This window comes from Mus musculus, chromosome 10 (assembly GCF_000001635.26).
Source record: "Mus musculus strain C57BL/6J chromosome 10, GRCm38.p6 C57BL/6J".
Taxonomy (NCBI): domain Eukaryota; kingdom Metazoa; phylum Chordata; class Mammalia; order Rodentia; family Muridae; genus Mus; species Mus musculus.
The window spans coordinates 18192302-18212552 of record NC_000076.6 but is presented as its reverse complement, the minus strand read 5'-3'; the positions used below and the strand labels follow the sequence as shown (position 1 = coordinate 18212552).

The 20251-nt window shown below is 44.2% G+C and overlaps 1 protein-coding gene across 2 annotated transcripts in view; it reads left to right on the top strand.

Moving 5' to 3' along the window:
* Positions 1-1725: 1725 nt before the first annotated feature.
* Ect2l (epithelial cell transforming sequence 2 oncogene-like) overlaps positions 1726-20251 on the top strand; it is an 82453-nt gene continuing 63927 nt past the window's right edge. For both annotated transcript variants that reach the window (NM_001195036.2, NM_001370991.1), the window contains exons 1-3: positions 1726-1794; positions 11168-11301; positions 12519-12631. In NM_001195036.2, coding sequence (NP_001181965.1) covers positions 11200-11301; positions 12519-12631 — 215 coding nt within the window. In that variant the 5' untranslated portion in view covers positions 1726-1794; positions 11168-11199. The remainder of the gene's footprint in view (positions 1795-11167; positions 11302-12518; positions 12632-20251) is intronic.

Genomic DNA, 20251 nt, shown 5'->3' with positions numbered 1-20251 from the left:
CTTTCTGACCAGTCACTCATAGGGAGGTGTCCCATACATGACACTGAGAATTTCATGTAAAAACTGTATTCTGGCAGAACATTGCCCACTCACTCCTGTTGGAACTTGTTTTAAAACTGTTAAAGTGAGTTTACACAGCATAAGGCCTTTTCATACATTCTTGGTTGTGTTTGACTCCCCTCTACCCCCTGCCATACACCACAACACTCATTCCTGCTTAACTATACTCTAGCAACACCCCACACACACACACAACACACACTTCCATAACACATTTGCTTTGTGTTCAGCCCCTTAAGACCTCCTAGCCCTTATATGGCTGTTTCCTGACCTCAAAAACCCACACAAATCTAAAAATGTGAAGCTAGGGCCCACACGTGAGAGAGTCATTTGTGCTCTGGGCCTGGGTTATCTCAGCATCCTATTCTTCAGTTCCATCCATTTGCCAGGAAATATCAGGATTTCTTTTTCCTAACGTCTACATAAACTGGCATCATGTGTGTTTAGGCTATTCATTTGTTAGCTGATGTCAGTAGAGAAGGAATCCCTGTGTTAGACTGTAGAATCCTTTGGGTGTATGCTCAGAAGTGGTACAACTGGGTCATACGATAGTTCTTTTTTTTTTTTTAAAGATTTATTTATTTATTTTATATGAGTACACTGTAGCTGTCTTCAGACACTCCAGAAGAGCACATCAGATCCCATTACGCTGGGAATTGAACTCAGGACCTCTGGAAGAGCAGTCAGTGCCCTTAACCTCTGAGCCATCAGTAGTTCTAATTTCAGCCTTTGGAGACCCTTCCATATGGATTTCCATAGTGGCTGCAGCAGTTTATATTCCCACTAACAGTGGGTAGCCATTGCCCTTCCTCCATAGGCTGCTCAGCATGTAGAGGCCTGGAGATAGCCATTCTGATTAAGGTAAGACAGAATCTCAATTTTAATTTTCCTTCATGCCTAGCCACTCTTAGAACATAGATGTTGCAAAATCATTGTATTTTATTGAGTTATAGATGACCTCATAAAATCTACTGTTAGAGCAAGCTATTTTAACTTCGTTGTGTCTCCGTTCAGACTTCATCCCTGGATCTTGTTTAGCCTCACCATTCATAGGATTTTTAACTTTCCCATGCTTGAAGTATTGTGAAATCTTTCTGTTAAATTCAAAAGAAGTGGGAAGAGGGTGGCTTTACGATAAGTCTGCTCAGGCATCTTGACCAAAGCAATTAGAATCATGTTGATGTTCTGTCTTTCTGACTCCTGTATTAACTAATACTGTTTAAAAAAAAAAACTTTAAAATTTTTTGAGGATTTGCTAAAGATGAACATGAGAAAGGGTAAGAAACGTTACCTTTGCCATCTCAGTGCTTTAAAATTGCTGGCTAGTGTAAAGCTAAGCAGAATTTGGCAGACAGCAGCTGTGCATTTGTCACCTCTTCCCAGCAACTTGAAGGCCCTCGAGATCCAGCTGCAACTGCCTGGGACCGGCGGCCAGCAAAAGAAATCCACCTAGAACTTGAGAGAACAGAGGGAAGGTGACAACCTTCAGGAGCCTCCTGAAGCAAAGACCGAGGTTGGCCACTGGAGTGCAGCACCGAGCAAGGGACACCGGACCTGTGGGGCGTGGTGGCAGCGTGTGTTGTCTTGTGTGTTGTCTTCCCTATGGAGATGGGGGCACACGTGCCCCACCTGCCTCCCTAGGCTGTGATCTGGAAAACTGCCTTCATTTCCTGCACAGTGCCAAGAGGAGACTGCTGCCTGGCCAACGTGCTCAGCCCTTGGCCTCTCCTCGAGGTAAAGCTCTTCCCTTCTTGGAGATGTCTTTTCCTTGGGGCTTCTGGAAAAACCTTGAGCAGCGCTCCATGGTCTTGGAGACCTCTGTCAGGGTCACGTTTGAGTTGGGTGGTGGCAACTTTCCTCCTCCAGAGCACTCTAGAGTGCTCCAGCACTTTGGAAAACACTAATATTTCACAGGATCCCAGATTGGCTCATACCAACTCCCCCACCCACCCCCTGTCTCTTCTCACTCTTTTTGCTACTCTGGAGTCCAAAAGATGTGGGACGAGGCTGTATGGCTAATAAAGACGAGACTAAGGCTCTATAGTAACTGGTCTGTTGTTCTCAGGTTTCATATGCTAGATTTTATGACTATGGTGAATAATTCCGACACATTGCTAAATGTTTATCTCTTGAGAAGTACTGGCGTTGTGCTTATTAATAAACATTGCTCCAAGTATCAGAACAGTTTCCTGGCACGGTCTGTGTTCAAGTTCACTCAGTTCAAGCAGTGGTATGCACATCCTGCCTGTGGCGTTCTGGCTTCAGGAACTTTGTTGTTTGTGTTGTTGAGGGGCCTCAGAAATGGTGTTCTAAAAACACTAATTTTAGGGGGAGAAAAATAGGAGTGAAGGAAATTTTTAAAAATGTTAGTGCAGTTACCTCTTGTTTTGATTTAGTAGCTTTAAGTCAGTGAGCATAATTACCATTTAAAATACCAGTACAAGTCTCATTTTTCCTTAATTTGTCTGTCTGTCTCTTTCTCTCTGTCTCTGTCTCTGTCTGTGTGTGTGTGTGTGTGTGTGTGTGTGTGTGTGTGTGTGTGTATCTAAATAGCTCAGCCTAGTCTCCAATTCACTGTGCTGGTTTTAACTCCAGATCCACTTGCCCTCACCTCCCAGAACTGGAGTTACATGTATATGACACTACGCCAGCTTATCAGCTTTATATGGGTGAAATCAGGGTTTCATGCTTGCTGGCCAAGCACTTTCACTTTACCTACTGAACTACATCCTCAGCCCCAGGAATTATCATTCATGTGTGTGTGTGTGTATAGTATGTATATGTAGTCAATGGTGCTTCAGTGCACACATTCCCTCAAGACATCTCATCACTTCATTGCCTATTATGTCCTGCATATTTAATATAAATATACACACTGGCTTGTACTCACATTAAATTATGCTCCCGATGTGGGGAAATGAACTTGACTGGCATTGTGTTTCCTTTCCGATTTTTCACATTTTTGTGTCTTGCAGTTCTTCCCTGTAGTCGGTAGACGGCCCCTTTAGAAGATGTTTTTGAAGGAATTACACTTCAGACACTAACTGAAGCTCTTTCCAGTTTGCATGTGTGAGCTGTAAAGTGCCAAATGCATTCACCTCTCTGCCATCTAATAACACTTAAAAAAAAGTATTAAAAAAAGTATTGTGTGAGCTGGATGCGGTGTCATACCTCTTTAATCTCCCCACCAAGGAAACTGAGCCAGGCAGATTTCTGTGAGTTTGAGGCCAGCCTGGTCTACATAGTGAGTTCCAGGACAGCCAGGATTATGTAATGAGAGTCAAACTCAAAACAATAAAATTAATGTGTGTGTGTGTTCTGTCTGTCTGTCTGTCTGTCTGTGTGTATGAGCACTGGGATACCCAGAGCCCAGAAAAGAGTTGAAATTAGAAGTACCTCATGTGGGTGCTGGGAGCTGAACTCCACAAGAGTTGAGAACAGAAAAGCTGAGCTATCTCTCTGCCGTCTTGTTTATGAGATGCTAACTGCAACCTCTGCAGGAATGAAGCAGGACTGGGGGGATGCAGCAGGACTCCTGCGCTGCATTTCTCCACCTACAAAACAAACCACTCAGGGAAACAGTTCCTATTTATACGAACAGTGAAGCAAGGCTCTCTATAGACCAGTTGGTGCCCAGCCAGTTCATCTCTTAATCCAGGTGTAGTTGTTCAAAAAAGAAAAAGGAAACAAGACAAACACAACAGTTTTTCCTTCCCACTCACACACTTGCTGAGTGCAATACTTCGTTCTGCTCACCAGAATGGGAGCTAGCTCTCTACAAGTCCTCCACTGACTCCCAACAGGGCTCTTGCTGTCTGATCTGCTCCTGACACTGTCTGCCTGGAGTTAGTGCATAGGCTATGCTCATCAGCTTTCTTTCATTGTAGCACATATTCAGAGTCTCTGACTGAGCAAATGAACCAGGCTCCCATGACCGCCTTTCTGCATTTTCATTAACTTGCTAGATTTCCCTACAGGCATCAGATGCAGGGCTCAGAGCTGGCTCAGCACCCAGCACCGCTGGCCTGGGCTTGGAAGGGAATCTCTCCTTAGTCCGGCTTTGCACAAGTAATTTCCAGCTGACACTTGCCTGAGATGCCCTGAGCTGGAGGCCTGGTTAAGCTGTACTCCTAACTCCCAGACACCGGGAGATACTCAGTGTTTGTTACAGTAAGCCACTGACCGATTGGGGAGCAGTTTGTGAGAACTAAGCAAACACTGTGGTGATCCCATCAGATAACGCACGCTCCGTGAGCACTGCGTGGAAGTGATGAGGAAGATGCTATGTGTTATTTCTTCTTCTTCTAGCAGATTGACCAGCATGCCGAAGCTTCCACAACATTGTACACCGCAAGAAATATTAACTCTGATCAATTTTCCAGTTATATTTAATCACAGATCCTGCTTCTGAGGAAACAGCTGCTAGTGTCTTATAGAATTACTCTTTGGACAATTACAAAATGCTGGGACAAGAGAACAAATCATTTGGGAGGCAGAAGTAGAACTGTAAGTTCGAGGCTAGCCTGAGTTACAGAGTGAAATGCAGTCTCTGAAAAGGGAAAGAAATTATGCATTAAAAGAGCAGTGACTGCAAATCTGTCATCTCTCCTGGTCCAATAGCTACTTAGGAAAACGGACACTGTATTGTACTTTTGAGACAGGATCTCTTGTAAACCAGGCTGGTCTGGAACTCACTACAAAGTGCAGAGTGACCGTGAACTTCTCAACATTCTCTTCTATGTCCCCAAGGACTGGAATTATACAGGCACACACAGACACATGATTCTATCGTACCGAGGTACTTCACACACATTTCATGTAGAACAGGTAAGCACTCTACCAACTGAGCTATGTTCCCAGCCCCAAACTGACCTTTGAGATAACAAAAATAATTTTGTGTAAACTTGAACACCACACACACACACACACACACACACACACACACACACACACAGAGAGAGAGAGAGAGAGAGAGAGAGTTCAAGCCCAGCAGCAGAGACAGCAGCTATTCTGTAATGCTTGCCCGATTATGTAAGTCAGTAATCCCTCAGCACAGAGCCTAACTACAATTTTGAGAAACTTATTAAGTACAAATCTCTTACGTAGGCTCCTGGGGCGATTTTACATAACAACAGTCAGATATCTTCTAACACTGTGGCTTTGCTTTGATTTAATGATTCAGAAGGAGATATTTAATTTTCCACCTTGCCAGGAGGTTTCTAATCTGAACAATACATTATTAAGCTGTTTGTCAAGACACACTACTGCCTTGCATGGCTGCACATCTTCAAATGTGGCATTCACCGTGCTATGCCATCCTGTAGCCTTTCCAAAAATGGCTGCTAAGACTGTCCATGTCTTTGAAATACCAATCTTTTTGTTTTGTTTTGTTTTGTTTTTTCGAGGCAGGGTTTCTCTGTGTAGCCCTGGCTGTCCTGGAACTCACTCTGTAGACCAGGCTGGCCCCGAACTCAGAAATCCGCCTGCCTCTGCCTTCCAAGTGCTGGGATTAAAGGTGGGTGCCACCATGCCTGGCCGGAAATAACAATCTTTTAAATGTGCCTTTCTTATTGGCTTGGATAACAAGGAGGAAGTGGGTAAGCAAATACTCGACTTTGGGATTCTTCTGGCCCCAGGGGTTTCTTCAGCTGCTTGCCCACTTGGAGCCGATAGCTCTCAAGGAGATGGGAGGCCAGTCAGCTAGAGCATCATCCACACGTGGAGTTCTACTTCTCCAGTAATGGACAAAAGGCAACTAGAGCTGATGGTGTGGGTTTTGTTTCATTTATTTTGTGTGTGTGTGTATGTGTGTGTGTGTGTGTGTGTGTGTGTGTGTGAGAGAGAGAGAGAGAGAGAGAGAGAGAGAGAATACATGTGTGTTCTAGCAAGGAGTTCCTGAGACAATATACAGCATTCTGCTACATGGATATACTGGATGTATATCCATCCAACTGTCGATATATGCTTGGATGATTTCGACTCAGGGCAATTCAGTGATTCTGTAAATAAGACTTTTTGATGTTTTAATTCATTCTGATAGGGTAATTATGTGTATGTATTTAACTTCAGTAAGTGATGCCAAACAGCTGTCTAAAGTACATTTCCACCAGCGGCACCTGAGTTCCCGCAGCCCACCTACCGCTGGCTCTCTTAGTCTGTGCTGGGTAACAAACCACGCCAAATGTCAGCGGTACGAAACAATAATCAGTTATTTTCCACAGTATTGTAAGTTCTAGCCTCCTCTGGGTTGTTCTGATACACAGAGGTGCTCCTTGGTGTCTGTGCACACACACACACTCACACACACACACACACACACACACACACATTACATAAATATACATAGGTATACACACATACACCTGAATAAAAATAAATCGCTAAAACAATATTTTTTTTACTTGCTAAATGGGAGGGTCTACCCAGTATTACCCTAAATCTTTGAAAGATCTTTTCGAGGTGTCTCATGGTCATAACCTCTGTTTGATTTTTGTCTAAAGGCTCTTACTTGAGACTCTATTGCCTGCTGGAAACTGCACTAAATAGTCCACTCCCAAGCTAAGCAGATCTTTCATATTGGTGCTAGCACCTCTCTGCACGTTATTATATGTAACTAAAAAGAAGTCCATCAATCAGCAGAGTCTATATTCTGCTTGGAGCCTCTCTGGTTATTTTATATGTTCACTGTGACGTGTGTCGTTTCTGTATGTTCACTGTGACACGTGTGTCAGTCATAGTAACACAGGCAACAACTTCACTCAGCCTCTTACAGTTTATAACACAATTCGCCTTCTAATCCTGTTTTCGTAATTCACCTGCTCTTTGTCTACACCACCCTGGACCCAGTGTCAGTGCTGTGTTAAGTTATGTATGACTTAAATACACTTCCAGGTGTATTGGCTTTTGTTAATTCTGAATAACAAATGACAACAACAACAAAAAAAAAAAGTGGCTTGAGCCCCTTGGGGGTGCTGGAGAGATGGCTCAGTGGTTAAGAGCACTGACTGCTCTTCCAGAGGTCCTGAGTTCAATCCCCAGCAACCACATGGTGGCTCACAACCATTCATAATGGGATCTAATGCCATCTTCTGGTGTGTCTAAAGACAGTGTACTCATATACATAAAATAAATAACTCTTTTAAGTGGCTCAAAACAATAGTAATATATTGTCCTGACTCAGGTGGTCAGCTGGGTGACTTGGGAGGTTGTCCTGCTCCATGTGTCACTGGCTGGAGCCATCCTTTCCCTTCAGTCTAAGTGTCACCATTGTCATAAGTCGTGGGGGCACACACATGGCTCTGTTTCCGGACTTGTTGAACTCTATTGTTTTTCTCTGTTCTTGAGTCAGTATCTCACAGGCTCATTTACCCTGACCTTAGAGTAAACAAACCCTGCACATGTGTGGTTAAGTCATGACTCTCTTTTTCCAATTGTGCTTTTTTTTTCAACACCTTTTGGACTTTAATTGAGATTATACTGAGTAATGGAGTGACTTGGGAGAGCTGACATATGTACAAATACATGTTCTTTTTATATCTCTTATCGTTTCTCTTGGTACAGTCTTTAGTATTCTATGTGGAATGCTTGTCCCTCATATTTCAGTTGCATTTGAAATGCTGTTTATAAATGATACATTGTTTTAAAAACAATTTCAAAACAATTATGGGGAGCTAGAGAGCTGGCTCGGTGGTTAAGGGCACTGGCTGTTTTTTCAGAGGACAGGGATTCAATCCCCAGCAGTTTACAAGTGTTTGTAAGTCCAGCTCCAGGCGATCTGACGCCCTAACACAGACCCTTACATGCATTCAAAACATCAGTGCACATAAAATGACAATTAGACATTCATTTTATTTGAATGTTTGTGAGCCTTTGGAAAGAGAATTGATTGTTGCATATTGACCTTTGTTGGAAACCGGGCCGCGGCTAACATGAACTGGGTTACCCTGGGAGGCAAACCGGGGCTGAAATGAGAGGGGAACTAGGCAGACGAGAGAGAAATGGAGCCAAGACAATGTTCTGATTAAGGCTTAAATGTTTAATAAAAGTCTGAGCTTATAAAAGGGGAACCCATCCCCTGTCACGCCAAGTTTCTTGATGTTGAGATGCCAAGTTGTCAGCACAGCCTTTTAGCAGAAAGTCACCAAATTCACAGCTTGCAGTTAACTCTGGAAAATCTTGGAGAACCGGTTCGGCCTCACGGCAGGGGGTAGGCAGTGTCACATCAAAAGGAAACTAGTTGAGTCGGACGAGCTGCACTGCAGGTGGCCCCGTCTCAGTGGCATAAGGTCTGAAACAGCCTGCCTAGGCTGAAGGAGGTTACAGACCTTGTATGAATCAGCCTTGCTAGACTTATTTCTTTAAATCTGCCAAGTTACCTGTGGATTCTTTAGCATACATGTCAACAATGACAGTTTTATTCCTTCCCTTAACTTTATTTCACTTTTTTTCATGTTATTGGTTTATCATACTACAAAGAACATGCAGAACAATGTCAAATAAAGATGCTCACTGTAATCAGAGCAAAGATGCTCACTGTAGTCAGAGGAAAGGGCCAACTCTGCTGTTCAGTTCAATGCTGGCCTTACATTTTTAAAATACACTCCTGTTTGGACTAGGAGATTCCACTACTGCTACCTTACAGTGTGTGTGTGTGTGTGTGTGATGAACAAGTGTCAAAGCTTATAAAATATACTCTTTGTGTCTGAAATTATTATGTAACCTTTCCTCTCTGGTTAGTTTAATGATGATAAGTACATTGATTTTACAGTGTCAAATTATATTTGACATATTGTAGTACATGTCATAACGTAGTGCATCTGACACAATGTCAAATTTATATTTCCAAGAGTTGATCTGGAGCTGAGGATGTAATTCAGCTAGTGGAATACTTGTCTAACATGCCTGTGCCATCCCAGAACTCAGTCCTTAGCACCACACAAACCGTGTGTAGTGGCACAGCCACGCAGTCTCATCACTTAGGCAAGCCATCAGTAAGACAGTCATTCTGAAAGGTCAGCTTTAGCTAAATAGCAAGTCAGAGGCCAGCCTATGATATAGGACCATGGGGAGAGGAAGAGGAGGAGGAGGAGGAAGAGAAGAGGGAGGAGGAGGAAGAGGAGGAGGAAGAGGAGAAGGAGGAGGAAGAGAAGAGGAAGGAGGAGGAGGAGAAGGAGAAGAAAGAAGAAGAAGAAGAAGAAGAAGAAGAAGAAGAAGAAGAAGAAGAAGAAGAACAACAACAACAACAACAACAACAACAACAACAACAACAACAATCACCACCAACTATTTAATTTAGTAGTTTTAGGTGGTTTCTGCATCTCTACATATGGTAGTAAAGCTTTAGCATTCCTTTTATGTGGAAGTTCTTATTAAGACTTAGTATCAAGGTTTTATTTTGGAATCATCAGCCTTTTCTCCCTTCTCTGAAAGGTCCCCTGTAAGCTGAGTGTGACTTATTCCTTAAAGCCTAAGTAACACGGTTACTTAGAAATGGATTGCAAGAACAAGATGCCATGATAGCATCAATGCATTCCAGGTTATGTTTCATCAATAACAGGCTCCCAGCATGGAGTTATTGGTGACCGAAAGACAGAAATCCATTTTCTATATTATACCATTGGGGGGGGGGGGCAAAATGATAGGCAAAAGATGTTTTATATACAAAGCAAATGCATTTTATACAAAGAAATAGAAATGAATGTTATTATAGTAAATTCATTATTGCTGGCTGCATTTGCAGAGGTGTGCCATGGTGTGGTTGTAGGTCAGAATTTGTTATCACCTCCCACCCAGCTGAGGCAGGATCTGTCTCTCTTGTCTCTGCTGCTGTACAGCATACACTAGGCTTGCGTTCTCCTGTTTCTGCTTCTCAAATAACCACAGGAGTGCTATGGTGACAGGTGTGGACCCCACACCTGACTCCTGTAGGTTTACAGCCTGGAGCTCAGGCCATCATGACTGTGCAACAGGAGCCTCCACCCACGAAGCCATCTCTCTGGCTTCTTAACCCTCATAAATCTTGAAATGAAGAAAGGGCTGATGTTGATGCTTTAAACTATTAGGTTTTGGAGTAACTGGTAACGCAGCAATGGATAACAAATACGTACCACCCGATTCAGCAACAGCGTTCCTAAAACCTGATTTAGCTCTCACCAAAGTAAAAATTCCTGTTTTAGATTCAGATCTGGGATACAAGCATATAAATACAGAATAAATGAAATGCTTTGGAGTTCATGGACACTTGGTGAATATTTTCATGGTCAAGCATACAGACATGTATGTGGTTCTGTGTCACCACCAGGGTATGTGAACTCTGCTTGGGCAGACAAAACACAGGAGGCTAGACTGCATTTCACCCTATGCTGCCATCAGAGGATGGGCTTGTGAGAACACTGCTCAGGAGGTGGGAAAACCCAGCCTAAGATAGGGGCCCCAGCCTGAGCGAGAAACTGGCAGGCTGAGGCCTAAGCTGGGATTCCCTGACTCCCAGGTACCCTGGCTTAGCTCAGATGGTAAATGTCAGGGAGGGCAGAGGAGCATTCTGTGGGAGACTTTGGCTCTATAGACAAAAGCCTCCTCCATGCTCCTCACCGCTGTTCTTGAAGAGAGAGACAGTCCTAGCTTCTCCATACTGTTTGTTCACTGTTCATTGTGGAAAACGGGTGCATATAACTTCCTCAAGGTGGACCAGAGATTAAATACCTTTTGTAGGAAGGACTGTCTGGTAAGGGATTTGGCTAAACTCGTAGGGGCCATCTAGAGACCTCATTAGCATGGAGAACTGTGTTCTGTGGTAAGTGACCAGTGGTGGTGTTCTTCTGTGGGGAGTTGTGGTTCCGGGCCAGGAATCTGGTCGGGAGTCGGGAAGCTCCTACCGTCCTCGGGTGGGTGCAGGGATTCTGAGCCCATTTCACCTTCGCAAGTTTCCTGGCACGGCCCCACATCTGTATGCATATATATCTATATCTATATACCCGAATTGTAATTCTGTGGATGCTTCACCTATATATTAGTGGATATGGTAATTTTATAATCTCTACACAGAAAGTAATTGATGTTTGTGGTTGTTTCTAAGTGTTCTTTAACATCTGTTAAATTGAACCAATAGTTCCTAGACGTGGAAGAAAGTAATCTGCTGAGATGTCACTTGGGAGCCTTCCCCTGGAAAGTGTGGAAGTGGAAAGTTTCCACACTCGGTTCAGCGCCTGGACACCTTTTAAGAACCAGTCCTTAAACAGACAGGTGAGCTGCATACACTACAGTGGACAGGAGTTCAATTGAGTAAGGTTGCTCTCACTGGGGTATGCTGTCTTACGTTGTCAAATGTTTAATGAAAAATAGTATAGTTTTTGAGTCTCTCTCTCTCTCTTTTTAAATGATTTATTTATTATATGTAAGTACACTGTAGTTGTCTTCAGACACTTTAGAAGAGGGAGTCAGAGTGTGAGCCACAATGTGTTTGCTGGGATGTGAACTTGACCTTTGGAAGAGCAGTCAGTGCTCTTAACCTCTGAGCCATTTCTCCAGAATGAACCTGGCTATGTTGCAAAGAGAGTGTTTTCTCCCCCAAGACTTTTGTCTGTTACCTAGGAGACACACCACACGTGCTTCCTGAGTTCCCTGTGGTCCTTCAGGACGTCGTGATTGTCTGTGGTGGAGGCAGGGGCACTTCATGTATGTTTCTGTGTTTTGTTAATCCACACTTCCATTGTGCGCCCATTGTGCGATTTCATGCAGCACCCGCGCTTTGGAAAATGATTCAAGAAGAATTCCTTGAACAGTAGACCGATCTCACCAGCTTTTAATGGAAGCAGCTCGTGTGGGTCCAGCTGCTTCCATAATGGGAGGAGAGTGGATGTAGCTGGGGGCGGGGTGGGGAAGACTGGTCTACAATCAAGACAATGAATCAGTGTCTTTGCATAAGTGAAGGAGAGCTGAAATCCTGCTTTCAGGGATGCTGACCTCCCTGGAGACACAGCTCACAATGGCAGTGTGCAATAATGACCAATCTTTAGTTTTGTGGATATTATGAAGCCCCAAAGCTAGAAGAAAAGAAAACCAAATCTATACTAACCGGTCCTGCTCCCATGATGCAGTGTATGGGGTCAGTAGACAGGATGAACATTTAGGACTCTGGCCCTAGGCTACACTAACCTAGGTAAAAACAAGAGATGTGGATCCCATCATTACCCTTTGTTTTCCAGGGGATCCCCTTAGCTCCCCAGTAATTACCCAGCTCCTAGGTTTTCCTCCGGCCCACCCAACAAGCCTTGGCTTGCCTGTATTGCTAGATAAAAGCACTTTAAGTTGAAAGGAAAAACCCTACAGCCTATGTGAAAGTACATGTAAACTGTCATGAATAATGTAAATATTAGCTATGAGGTTGTTATTTGACTTGTTGCTTAGCAACTGAGAACATATGGAAGTGGATAGGGAGACCTCATTTTCCTCTCTTCCAGCTCTTTCAGGAAAGAGTTACTCTCATAAGTCACTGGTTTGACCTCTGGACCAACAAGCAACGGCGGGAATTCTTATTCGTGATTCTTTCACAATGCTCAAAATCACAATTAAGGTAAAAATAGCATGCTGATGTTGAAAGATTAGTAAACTCAGTGCTCCAAGGTATGCTAATCATAAAACAGATAGTGACATTCCTCCACCCACCCACTTCCTGGGTTCAAGGAGTATTCATTCAAAGAAAGTCACCCTGACCCACCCTGACCATTGCTGGAACCCACTATGCAAAGGTGCTATTGCTAGGGGCTCTTAGATTGTTAGGGGCTCTTAGAAACTGTCTTGAGAGATAACCTGACACTTGTGACTTTGTACTTCCTTGTGACTCTTAACTGGTATTTTTGGTATCTTCCAACAACGCCCTCCCCACTTCCTTGAGTTGTGGTTTCTTCCTTTAAATACCCCCTTATCCAGCTACTCGGGGCACCACGGTCCTCTACCCCTGCGTGGTGTATGACCGTAGGCCCGAGAGCGCTCTTGAATAAAAATCCTCTTGCAATTTGCAGCAAGACCGTTTCTTGTGGGTGATTTTGGGGTGTCGCCTCTCCTGAGTCAGAACGTGGGGGAGTCCTCACGTTGTGGGTCTTTCAGGTGTAATTATTGATTTTTTAATGGCATCAAAATATGGTAAAATGTTTATATAACCCTTAAGGAGTTTTCTCTTTTCCCTGTAAAAAACGGAGGCAATTGTTATTTTAAGGCTTATGCAGATTCTCCTAGCGCCTGCTTCTGTCTCTGGGCTGAAGCAGAGCCTTGGAGGTTCACAGCCTCATACCATGGGGAGGCTGCTCCATTTCTACAAACACTTGTCAGTGTTTGCTCTATTCTCTTGCTCCATTAAATTCTCTTTGGAGCTATCGGACAGACAATATATGCCAGATGAATGTCTGCTACATAGGTAGACATTTCACAAATGATTATTAAATGCTGGGTTGGGACTGATAAAACATAAGAAAGGACAATACTAGTGGCCTTGAGGGTTATGACAAGACAGGTATCCCCAGGTTGACTATCCCTCCACTGCCCTTTGGCTTAGACAGTGTGACATTGGTAAGTTGAAATCACAGCCAGGGCAGCTAGTGTTCTGATCTGGAACACTAGAGGTTATTAGTTTCCTCTAATTGTGAAGTCGCTATGCTTCAGCTACTCTCAGGTACTTTCCAGTGAGCAGAGCCAACATCAGACTCAGGAGACAGTCAGAGCAGCCAGTAGCTTATTTATTAATTAGCCAGCTGAGTGTTAGATATGGACTCCTGTCAGCGAAACTGGAGGTATTCAAGATGTGTGTGTAACCAGAATATTCTAGAAAGCCCCTCAGTGTGCCTGGACCTGACTGGAGGACCTAGCTGGGTAGTAGCAGCTTCTGTGAGAATGATTTTTGCCGGATTCATCTCCAAAGAGGTCCCCTTGAGTCTGTCTGGGGCAGTCACTGGTGTCTTCGGCCAACAATCCTAACAGAGTGGCATTTCTGAGATGTAGTCCTTTGTCCCCAGACTGACACTCTTTAACTAGTGGACAGAGACCTGGAGCTCTGCCACACCTGCAGAGGGGACTCCAGGAAGTGGCTTATTTCCTATTGTTTGTTTAGGGAGACTCTGGGTATGTTTCACGGACAGTTGGGGTTAGCCACTTTCATTATGGTTTTCATTATGCTTTTCATCATTGCTTTCAAACTGCCCTTTTCCTAATTACCCCTTTCCCTTCTCCTCTGTGTGGGTGTGTCCCCCATGCCCCCTATTCTGGCACTTCAAATCTTTGCGAGGCTAGGCGCTTCCTCTCCCATTGAGGCCAGACAAGGCAGCCCAGTGAGAAGAACACACCCCACGTACAGGCAACAGTTTTAGGGACAGCACCCGCTCCAGTTGTTCGGGACCCACATGAAGAACAAGCTGCACATCTGCGACATACAAGTGTGGGGAGGCTTAGGTCCAGCCCATGAATGTCCTCTGGTTGGTGGTTCAGACTCTGAGAGCCCCAAGGGTCGAGGTTAGTTGACACTGTTGGTCTTCCTGTGGAGTTCCCATCCTCTTCAGGGCCAAAATTGTGAAGATTCTTTTTAAAGAAGATATACTTTCTTATTCTTATATGTGTGTGTCTATGGAGGGGGTGCCTGTGAGGCCTGAAGAGGATGTCCGATCCCCCGGGGATGGAGCACAGGTGCTTGTAAGCTGCTGTACAGTGTGGATGCTGAGAACTGAACTCAGGCTCCTGGAAGAGCTGTAGGTGCTCTTAACCACCGAGCATCTCCGCAGCCCCGTAGAGGCTGCTCAGTAGCTGTCTGACGATCAGGGGGAGGCACATTTCACTGTAGTCATTTTCTGTGATTCCTTTTGCCCTACCTTCCAGCATTCTAGAAAATAGATACAAACAAACAAACAAGACAGACAGACAGACAGACAGACCAAACTTCATTCACATCCATTATCACATTGTAGTCTCAGGGACCATGAACCAAGCAGTTTCAGTTTTGACCACCAGAGGTCACTAGAGATCTTGTGGTACTTTGAGGCTGCTTAACCTGACATTCTGTCCCTAGAAACTGTACCCTTTGGCGCTTGAATGCTTCTTTCTGTGGAATGAGAATGTGGAGCCAACCTGTTGTGTAGTTTTTGTTTTGGTTTGTTCTTTGCTTCCTTTAACAGCAGCTGCGTTCTCACAGAGAGATCAGTGAGCGAGTGAGTCATAGTTCACGCAGCTGCTAACGCGCTCGGGGCTGCCGATTTCACAGGAAGCTGGGTGGGAGTTTTTGGTTTCTAGATTTGTCCTTCTGGGGTCGTCTTTAACTTGTAGTGATTGTTTTTGTTATTGAACACGATCTGCCTAGTCACATGTTTCCCAGTCTCAGGCTTGCATACGTGGGTGGTTTTTACCTGGCCCTCAACTTTCTAGAGGCTCACACTGGGTTAACAGTCTAATCCCATTCGGGCTGTGTTCAATTTTAGTTAGATCTAGAAGCTCGACTCGTTTTTGTTTGTTTGCTTGTTTGTTTTAACAAGTTAATACAACCAGCTTCCCTTAAATGATCCTTACCGAAATATAATTTTTGTGTACAATAACATTTGGCAGTTGAAGGACTCAAGTGAATATTGGCAGAATTTTGTGGTCCTCATATAATCTAAGTTTAACACATTCCACCATTCCCAGTCAATCCCTAGTCAATGATAGTCACTCCTTATCACCTGTCCTTCCAGATGTGTCCAAACACAAGTCTACTTCCATCTCTCTAAATGTACCCCCTCTGGACTCTATATAAATAGAGCCAGGTAATAGGTGATTTTTTTTTGTAGCTTTTTTTTCATGTATTAAAATGTCAAGGTTTATCCATTTTATAGCACACTTTTAACTACTTTCTTCTTGTCAAAAAACATTCCATATTGTGGACTTATAATATTTCATACTGTCACCAGTTGGTAAACATTTGATTTGTTTCCCCCTCAGGCTGTTGAAGATAATGCTACTCTGAACACCTGTATCCGGATTTTTCTAAAGAGGAACTTTTATTTTCCTAGTTTTGTTTTTCTTTAAAATTCCATTTTAGACCAGTTTCTAGGCTCTGTGTATTCATCAGATTTATGTATTTAGTGTATGTAGTGGATGGTGGTTAGGCACGAGCCAGGGCGTGAGTGTGGAGATTGGACAACACCTCGTGGGAATTGGTATCTTACTGCATCACGTGGGTCCAGGTGGTTGAATTCAGGTAGTGAGGCTTGCCAGCAAGTGCCTTTACCTGGGGCCTTTTCTTGACCCTTTTATTTTTCTTAAGCATTCATACAAAAGAGCTTAGAATACTTGCCTCCAGTGTACGAGGGCCTGGGTTCAGTCCCCAGAGTGGGAGAAATGAAAGCTATGAAGTGAAGTATATATTGGGGATTGAAATGAGTGGCTGTAACAGTAACAGAACCATCAAATTTTGGTTATTTATTCAGTGTTTCTTTTTAATCTTCTTATTCCTGTAGTCTTTCTCCTCCCAAATGTAAACATAATAAATATGAAAAATATACATCACTTAACTGCTTGAAGTCTGGGGCGAACTCTACTGTATTTGTAGAACAGTACTTTTTCTCATGACAGAGGCTATGGTTCTGGTCTGTCTGTTTGTTTGTTTTACAGTCTCTCTCTTTCTTTGTTGAAATCCTCATTTTCATATGTTATCTTCTGGTCCCAATTTCCCCTCCTCCAGCTTCTTCCCATCTTCTCCCCTCCCCCACCCCAGCTCCACTCCCATTCTTTCTCTTGTTTGTTTTTTTTTTTTTAAAGATTTATTTATTATATGTAAGTACACTGTAGCTGTCTTCAGACACACCAGAAGAGGGTGTCAGATCTCATTACAGATGGTTGTGAGTCACCATGTGGTTGCTGGGAATTGAACTAAGGACCTCTGGAAGAGCAGTCAGTGCTCTTAACCGCTGAGCCATCTCTCCAGCCCTAGAGTGATTATTTATTTATTTATTTATTTATTTATTGTTTTTCGAGACAGGGTTTCTCTGTCTAGCCCTGGCTGTCCTGGAACTCACTTTGTAGACCAGGCTGGCCTCGAATTCAGAAATCTGCCTGCCTCTGCCTCCTGAGTGCTGGGATAAAAGGTGTGCGCCACCATGCCCGGCTCCTAGAATGATTTTTAAAGGAATTTTATAATCACTAAGATTTTATTTATTTATTTAGCTTCTTAAACCATCCCTCTGGCCAGTCTTCCTCCTTTTAACAGGAAGTGTCTTTATCCCTCCCTTATGAAGTTTCTCCAGGACATGACACTCATGTTTCAGCAGGCCTCAAGGTTCCTGCTGGTGTCTACTTTTCTGCCCCGCCCCCTCCTCCCCCCCCCCCCCCACCTGCTTGACTAAATTGACCTTTGAAGGCCGCTGGGCTGTTTGTCTCTGTCACACTTGGAGACACCTTCGAGGGCTGTGAATTGCTCTCCTTGCTGCACTGGTGAGACCGGTTTTAAATTGCTTCTGCACAGCTGCGTCTGCTGCTGCGTTGCCTTCTTACAAAGGCCTTTCATTCCAGAATTGGAGAAGTTTAAACTTGTAGCCTTCTTGGGTGGGTGTGGCAACATTCATGCAACTGCGTTTTCGGGCGGTGGGGGAGGGGAGGGACAGAAGAAAGAAGGAAGGTCACGAGTAACCCAAGAGATCTTACGTCTGGTCACCCGTCTTCACCAGAGCAGAATGGACGTGGGGGTGGGCAGGGGCAGGACAACGCACGCATCCCTGTATACTAAGAACACCCATGTCCTCTCTAATCCACTCACTTACTCTTTCCGTGTGGCCCCTGCAAGCCGTTGGGTGAGGAAATCTCACTTGGTGTAGTCTGTCAAGAAACCTGGCTGTGAAGTTTTTCAGAGACAACATACTTCCAGCTTCAATTAGAGCCCAGCGCAGCAGCATCTCCTTGAGTTTGGAAACTCATTTTAAAGGAGAGCATTTGCACGTGGCAATGGGACGTTGTTTTAAGAACAAGCATCGCCCAGGGATGGTATAACACCAAAGCAGAACGAGAACAGACTCTTCAGGACCTTGCTAGCGCCATCACTGCTGTGGGCTTTGTCACCAGGGAAGGATGCGACTTGAACTGAAGACATGGGCAAGGTAAAAATTCTAGCCAAGGACAGAGCAGAGTGGCTGGAAATCACCATGAGGCGAGGGGATTCTGTCTAAACGAAGCTAGCAGGCTCCTGCTGGAGACAGGCAGAAGATCAGACACCTTCCCTCCCCTCTTCCTCCAAACACCGAAGGATCAGGAACCCGATCAGATTTCCAGGGTGATCAAGTATCAAGCGTTGGGATTTGTTCTGAAATGACTTAGCAATGTTCTTTGCTAAGACTAGATTCTACCAAGGAGCCCACCCAGATGGACAAAGGAGAAGGCTCGGGAGCTGAGAAGGTAGAACTTTGTCAGAAAAGGAGCAGGCAGTGTTCAGAGACAAGGCGTACCTCTGTACTGCCAACTATTGTATCTGGACAGGCAGAGAGTCTGGAAGTTTGGGTCATTTTGTCTCTTCCTTCCCACTAAGGACCATGTTCTGAGCATCCGCCAACGCTCTACACCATTAGAGCAATCATAAAATATCCTCATTCACGGCTGAGACGTTTTGTAGGGATTGATGAAGCTATTAAAAAACCTGCAAGTTTATTTATCTATATTTATTTTATATATATATGGGTATGTTTACCTGCATATATGTTTGTGTACTACAAATGTGTATTGCCTTCAGAGGTCCCAAGAGGGTATTGAATCTTCTGGGACTGGAGTTACAGGCATTTGTGAGTCACCACGTAGGTGCTGGGAACAGAGCCTGTCCCTTTGTAAAAGCACTCAGAGCCCTTAACCACTGAGCCATCTCTCTAGGCTCCTCCCAAACAAGAAATGGTTAAGTTTAAAAGCAAAGGGGAAACCAGACTCCTGAAGCTGTCGTGTAGGGGGAGAGGTGGAGACCAGTGGACGTGTTAAGCAAGTCTTGCATGGAAGTTCTCAGTCCCTACATTCTCAGTGGCTCAGTTCTATTGTGTTTAAAGTCTCCCTGAATCACGTAGAACCACCACACACGTGATGTTATCACCTACGGTACCTTGTTTGTCTAAACTGCTCTTATGTCGAGAGCTAGCCGCAGTACATCTCCAGTGTACAGGAGAGTGTGATTGATGTGGAAGGCAGGAAACTGTTGTGGGAAATATTTAAAAGAATGGCAAGTTCCCGAGCTACACCCAGCTACTCTCCGCCCTGTGGTCTCGAGCCGCCTCTAGCTAGGCAGTCTTCCCTTCTTCAGTTTGCCAGCCTCCTAGCCTCCTGTACCTTCTCAGCCATAAACCCCTGTGGCTGATGGTCCCAAATTCCAGTAACCCAGTAAATCAAAACTCTAGAATCTTATAATGAATCAGTCAGATTTATATATCAATACATTCTCAATTCACAAGATGCCCACACAGTAATTTCAGAGACAATTAATGATACAAGCGGTCCACCTAGATTAGACAAATTACCCCAGTTATTCTATCCTCCTCTTATAGTCACAGCTACCTGTGGCTACTTAAAGCCACACAGAATCTGGATCGTCTTCCTCCTGCTCCATCTTCCTTCCTTCCTCTACCTGTCTCCTCCTTCTCTGTCTCTGCAACTCTTATGTCTCTTTTCCATGTCCAATCACAGGCTTCTTGTTGTACTAATATATACAGTGATAGGACAGGGAAAATTCTGCTACGGAAATCGTCCCTTGTCTCTTCTCCATTTCCACCGAGGCTTTACATACTTCATTACCTTCCCACCAGAGCCATTCTGTTGTTTCTCTTTTCTCTGCCCACAATCCCACTCTGGTATTAAATGCCCGAGTATTGCTGATTACTGCACACCCAGGGGCCTGAAGGTTGAAGGCATCTCAGGATTGGATTGAATTCATTCCTGAGAGTGTTTGGTGGAAGAGAGGCCCTTTTGACAGTAATTCTGCCCAAGAGATGTTAGCAATGTCTGCAGAGTTTCTCGGGGTGCTTCCCCCCCCCCATCTTATACTTTAGCAGGAGCGTAAGGATGTGCATGGGCCCTCTCCCACCCCATGGTCTCTGTTGTGTGAAGATTTATTGCTCAAATTAGTCCTTGGGGAAAACATTTCAGGGGACAAGACGGAGGAGCACAGGTTGAGGATGACAAAGTTGAAATGTAGGAATCCTGGCCCCGTGATGACATC